The sequence below is a fragment of the Canis lupus genome, chromosome 18, assembly GCF_003254725.2.
Source record: "Canis lupus dingo isolate Sandy chromosome 18, ASM325472v2, whole genome shotgun sequence".
In the NCBI taxonomy this organism is placed as follows: Eukaryota; Metazoa; Chordata; class Mammalia; order Carnivora; family Canidae; genus Canis; species Canis lupus.
Genome location: NC_064260.1, coordinates 10,701,708 through 10,707,843, shown reverse-complemented (window position 1 = coordinate 10,707,843; position 6,136 = coordinate 10,701,708). Strand labels below are relative to the sequence as shown.

At 47.4% G+C, this 6,136-nt stretch overlaps 1 protein-coding gene across 4 annotated transcripts in view; it reads left to right on the top strand.

The window, feature by feature from the left end:
- The first annotated feature begins 2,073 nt into the window (after positions 1-2,073).
- Positions 2,074-6,136, top strand: part of POU6F2 (POU class 6 homeobox 2) — a 479,107-nt gene continuing 475,044 nt past the window's right edge. Inside the window, exons 1-3 of one of the 4 annotated variants that reach the window (XM_049096429.1) lie at positions 2,169-2,206; positions 3,557-3,675; positions 3,782-4,504. Coding sequence is in view for 3 of the 4 variants with exons in the window: in XM_025449467.3 (XP_025305252.2) it covers positions 3,571-3,675 (105 nt within the window). In the remaining variant the exon portion in view is untranslated. Of the gene's footprint in view, positions 2,207-3,372; positions 3,676-3,781; positions 4,505-6,136 lie in introns of those variants that run through there. The other 3 variants (XM_025449467.3, XM_049096431.1, XM_049096430.1) reach the window with 3 other exon arrangements.

Sequence of the window (6,136 nt, the reverse complement as noted above, 5' to 3'; positions counted from 1 at the left end):
TGGCCAAGTTGTATTCTCTCTTAGACTCCTAGAATTTTTTTTCATCCAAAAAAGGGGGGAATTATCATTCTTACCCTGAGGATTGTAGTGAAAATAAGCCTCAAACCAAAATTCTGATCCCTCCTGCCCTTCCTCAGCCTGGCTTTCGTCCTGACCCCCTAGCCTGGTGAGTGGTATCACTAATGGGATGTTGGTGCAAATGAGAAGGACACCTCCCTCTCTTTCAAGTTCCACTGCCAGTCAGCCACCGGTCCTGTGCATCACACCTCCTGTCCTGAAACCATCCAGTTCCCAGCACCACCAGTCCCACCGCCCTATAACTAAATGGGCTCACCACATCCACTTTTATTACCCACCCTCCAACACACTACTGACTTTTCACTATATAGCCAGAGACATCTTTCAAAATCAAAGTGTGAGACTACATGCTTATTGTGAGACTTCACAGTTCTAGCTCTTAGATTGAGACCCTGTGCGCTCTTGTCTTTGCCCCCCGCCTTGCTGTCCGTGCTCGGAACAGGCACAAGGCTTCCTCTGAGCTCCTTTCATCAATGGTGGACCTCCCCCACCCCTTTTGCACATCTCTTGTGGAGAATGTTTATCTCTGAAACCTTTTCCCCCCTTTCTCCTACCATGTTCCCATTCTAGTTTATTTCAAGCAAAACTCAAAACTCAGTGAAGTTTTGCTAATTTCCTTTTGCTCAGATATACCCGCCCCGCACCCAGGTCAATTCCTTTTCTTCTGTTACTCTTTTCCTTTCCTCTATAGCTTTAAGAATAGTTTAGCATTTTACATTTCTGTGATTATTCCACAAGTATCTGGCCAAACGGCTCCTCTGTAGGGCCTCGAGGAACTACGTCAGCATTGCTGTACCTCCAGGGCTTCACACAGTACCTAGGCCTAGTACAGTATCCATAAGTATTTGTTGAATGAGTCTGTACTTTATATATGGTAGCCATTTTTTTTAAAAAAAGATCATATTTATTTATTCATGAGAAAGAGTGAAGCAGAGGCACAGGCAGAGGGAGACGCAGGCTCCCTTTGGGGATCCGGATGCGGGACTCAATCCCAGGACCCCGGGGTCACACCCTGAGCCAAAGGCAGATGCTCAACCCTTGCGTCCCTGTATTCTGGCCATTGTTCTGAATGTTGCCTGACTCCTGAGTTTCCTATGAAAAGCTCCCTCTTCAGATTCAGAGCAAGTTCAAAACACGACCCTGCTCCTCCTAAGCAGCTACCTTCTTGTGCGTCTCCTGTGAAAAATGGAAATAATCGCGCCCGCCTTGCCTAGCTGTTGGGCGGACTTGGCGGAGCTGGTGTAGCCTCGAGTGCCCGCCCCGGGGCCTGCCCTGGCCCGGCTCCAGGCTGTGGCCCAGCAGGACTGTGACGCCCGGAGGCCAGAGGCTCCAGGGAACCGGGAGGCCATGGTCCCCGCGCCGACCCGGGCGCCGGCCTCTGGGGGGCGGAGCTTCCCGGGGTCTTCGGCCTCCCCCCCTCACCCCCGCAACCTGCCCCTCCACGCCCCTCCCGGGGAGGCGCCCGCGAAGCGCAGATCCCCAAGATCTCCGGGCGGGGGGTGGGGGGCGAGCTGCGGAGGCTGCCGGCAGGCTGCCGGGAGGCGGCGGCCCGGCCTGGACCCCGGCCCCAGCCCCAGCCGCAGGCCCGGCTTCCGCGGGGGGCGCAGGGGGGCCGCAGGGGCGCGGGGTCGCAGGGGTGCGGAGGGTGCAAGGGCTCGGGGGTAGCGGGGGGAGCAGGGGGCGCGGGGGGCTCCGGGGGCGCGGGGGGTGCAAGGGCTCGGGGGGCGCGGGGGGCTCCGGGGGCGCAGGGGCGCGGGGTGGGGAGCGCGCTGCAGGCCGCCCGGCGCGTCCCTCCTCCCAACTTTCCCGGTCCCGCCACTCCGTCTGTCCGTCTGTCCGTCTGTCCGTCTGTCCGCGGTGCGCCCGCGCGGGCAGCGGTCGCATCTTCTCCCCCCACACCTCCCGCTAGCGCGCAGGCCTAGGGCAAGTTGGCGCCCCCGCCCCCCCCTCGTGTCCGGGGCCCGGCCGCACCTGCCCCTCCTACCCCCCCACCCCGTGGCTGCAGAGCCCCCTCCGTCGGCCTGTGCCCCCAGGGGGACCGACGCCTGGGGTCGCCGCGCGAGCTGGGCATTTGAATCCCGGGAGGGGGACCTGCGCAGCCGTCGGCTCCCGGGAGGCTACGCAGCAGGTGCACGGGGTCCCTGTGTTGGGGACCCACTAGGGCGTGTGTGTGTGTGTGTGTGTGTGTGAGAATCTGTTTATACTGGCAACTTAACGAGAAGTCGAAGACTTCAGCCCTTTTCCGTTCTTTTCTCCTATAGCGGGCTCTAGAAATGGTGAAAAAAAAAATTTTTTTTGGCCTTGGAGTTCCTTCTAATGAACCTCGGAGCGATGCGGTGATGCGGACCGCCGTCCCGCGCACCCTCTCTGCCTCCCAGGCTCACCCGTACTCTTGGACCTGGGAAAGCGCTCCCGGGGTAACACCCCAAGGCTCGCCCGCAGAATTTTCTTGACAAGCCCCAAAGCGCAGGCCAGCTGATGAGCTTCAGTTTAAAAAGTGGGCACAGCAAACGTCATTAACTGCGCAAAGCCACCAAAACTAAGAGTTAGCAGTTAATGGCTTTGGACGCCAGAGCCCTGTATCTGTCAGGCTGTGTAGGACATCAGGCTGTGATCTCAATCCTGAAAGGGTTAAAGAGCTCATCCTTCCATTCGCCTGGCCCTTCTAATAGCTGACCCATGACCCACCCAACCGTCTACCCTAAAGTGTGTGGGATCAAATAGCTTAAATTAGATGAAAAAAAAAAAGTTGAAATCTTCGTCACCACCTTACATCAGTTTAGATGAGCTGCAAGTAAATAATTTCCTAACCTTTTAGAAAATGGAAAGTTTAGTGACTACTATTTACACGCTCTGAATATTTTATACTGGAGTGGTCATCACAGTTTACACAAATGATTGTATATATCCATTTCCAATCAACAAATATCAGGGTATCTGTGTTGGGCGACGGTTAACATTTCAAGCTTTTCCGTAAAGGTGACTGTTATATAAAACTGCGAAAGATTACTGCATCCTGTCCAAGGGTCATTTAGAGAATCTGAAAATAAAATCATTAGGGTCAGCTCCGCAGAAGTACGGGGATGACTTATAATTGGAAAGAATTTGAGTGGTGGCGTAGAAATCAAAGCCTCAATGATCCCATGAAATAGTTAATTTTGTTTTGATTTTTTTTGTTTTGTTTTAAACACAGGTTTCTAGAGCATTAAAAAAAAAATCCTCAGAGGTTTGTTAAACCTTTAGCGGAAGATTACAGCCAATGTTTTGTCTTTGGTGAATAGCTGTTTGTCTCACTTTATTTACTTGGTATTGGATATTTGTCAATGTCATTTCATATCTACAGAAAATTCTTACGCTCTATGGAGGTAGTGAATGTGTGTGTGCGTGTCTGCCGGAGGTCACATGACGGTTTCATCCTATTTGGTGGAGCAGCTTGACTTTTTTTTCCCCTTGCTTTTGGTGATGGTTGTGAGTGCAGAAGTTGATTGACAGATGCATACCAGAAAGCCCCATTCTCCTTTTCAAAGACAACATATGATGGATTGCGATCTCTCAGCCCAGCAGGATACGGGGACCATGCAAGCTGTAATTGGTCAGGTATGGAGTCAGCCATTTCCCAGCTCCCCTTTTTTTCCACAAGGGTCTCACCATATGATTCACATAATTCATATTTACAGTACCATCTTTCTATCTGTATCTTCAGCGGCCTGCCAGCGGAGTGCTGCAAGTGCGAGAGGCAAAAGGCACCCAGTAAATGGAGCCAGGGAACCTCAGCCCTCAAACTTCCACGCGAGGCTTCACAGCAAAAATCGAAACCACCACCACCACCACCACAAAAATCCAAGGGCGAATCTCATTTCTAATTTGGTCTGGATGGGGTGGGTTTTGTTTTGTTTTGTTTTGGTGATTTGATGTTTCAGAGTTTATTTTCTGCCGAGATGGTGATCTCTGAAGGAAAGTGTGAGGGGGGAATAAAGTGCCATGTTTCCTAGGTGGTAGTTAAAATTGTTGTGTTCCGTATTTTTTATTTTGGCTATATTCTCTCTCTTTTTCCCTCTCCCTCTCCCTCCCTCTCCCTCTCCATATGGAAAATCGGAATCCAGCAATACACGTGCCTTCACTTCTAACCCAGATAATGTGTGATTGAGCCCTGGTAAATGTAGTAGTGGTCTTGGCTGCTGCAGAGAGGCAGGCAGCAAATTAAACATTGCCACACTCTGAAAGGTCCAGGTGGTCTGCTCGGCTTCCTAATGCAATCCAGCACCAGGGCTTTAATAAACAGCTCTATTTAGTTCCTCCTCCCTGGATCCAGGGAGGTGAACTGGTCTGGGGCTGCTGTGATGAAATGCCAGAAGAATATCTCTCTGAGGCCTCCCAAGCTGATTTTTAGAGCTTTGCTGTTCTGTCGTCTTTGTCTTCCAAATGGGTCAGTGAGTCTTGCTCTTTCTGTTTGGCGCTTTCTCTGTTAAATCGGGACTTTATGTTTGTGTTTAAATGTTTGCGTTGGGAGCTCAATCAGAAGAGGAAGGGATTGTTGTATTTTCATTTGCCTTCCGATAACCGAGGAGGTGAAAGGAATGATCCTGCCCTGCTGCAAGGGAAGGGTGATTTTTCTATGATGGGGGTGGGGTGTGGAAAATGAGAATATAGGTGGTTTCCGTCTTTCTTTGCTTCTCCTGGTAATGTAGTTTTGATCCAATTTTTTTCTAAGTTATCTAGGCTTACTTATGAACTGTTAAGTCATCAGTCAGAATGTGGTTACGAATATTGATAAACTCCTAAAAGTTTTTTTTTTTTTTCTTGCACACTTTCCAATCAAGACAAGCTGCCAGGGTGATGATGTGGAATTTGTTGGCTGTATGTTAATAGCGTGGTGGAAAATATACCATTTTATTCTGTTTTCAACCAAATTATAGCAAAGCACTTTCGGGTTCTGAAGGCACATGGTTTATTAATACCAGCATGCTTCATAATGTATTTTTAGATGGGAAATGTCAGATACATAATACCATGTTTCCACAGGCTCACACTATTCTAAAAGCAGTAGATATCTGCTTCGGTGGAACAATATTTTTTTTAAAACTTCCAAGTTGGCTTTTGTTATACAGGCAGATATAAAGTGAAGTCTCTGGGCATGCATTTGGCAGGAGAAAATAAGTAAAGACTGATTTTATAGATTATGAATACCCATTTCAGTGTAAGTGTTCACTGATGAGCAAGGAAGTATATCAAATTTAGCTAAAATAATCGTGGCATATAGTAAATAAATAACCTGTTAAAAAAGATGACCTTTTCATAGATAAATAAAACTTGAGCTCCTGATAACAGTTTTGTCCTGTTTAATAAAACTTTTCTTGGGTTGCAAACACATTCTCTCTTCCCTATGTCATAATATGGTAGTAATCCTATGCAAAATTACTGTATTTCAGTCCCAAATAAGAAATAGGATTTCCTTCCATGTATATTTCCTCAGTTGGGAAAAGAAACTTGGTTTAAAAAAAATGACAAGAGAGAGATTTCTAATTTGTCATTCAATATTGTTTATTGGAAATAATTGCAAAGGCATATACTTTTAAAAGGTTCAAATATGTACTTTAAAGAAGGGAATTGGTGTGCATTTTACAGATACTAGACTTAAACATCTAATTTGTCAGGAGTTAAAATTGGTGGTTATTATTACTTAGCTTGGTATTTTGTATGTACTCTAATTTTTAAAGACTCAATATGTCCCGGAATGATACATGTTAACGATTTGTTACAGATACTTTCTAAATAGTTGCACCAAAGTAGCCACATGTTTTCTGAAGATTCCATTTGTCATAAATTATTTGCTTTTGGAAAAACCCAGATACTTTTGGCAAGATAGCAAATTATCAAAGCAGTTGTTCTGAAGGTTGTACACATTTTCTGTATTAAAAATGTACAAACTAAAACGCTTACTCCTTCTGAAACTGAAACACTGGTCTGCAAAAAGGAAAGAGAAGTAGTAGCTTACTGCCCTATATGCATATCATAAAAGTCGGAAAACCTCAGTGGAGCCCCTATCTATAGATATAAA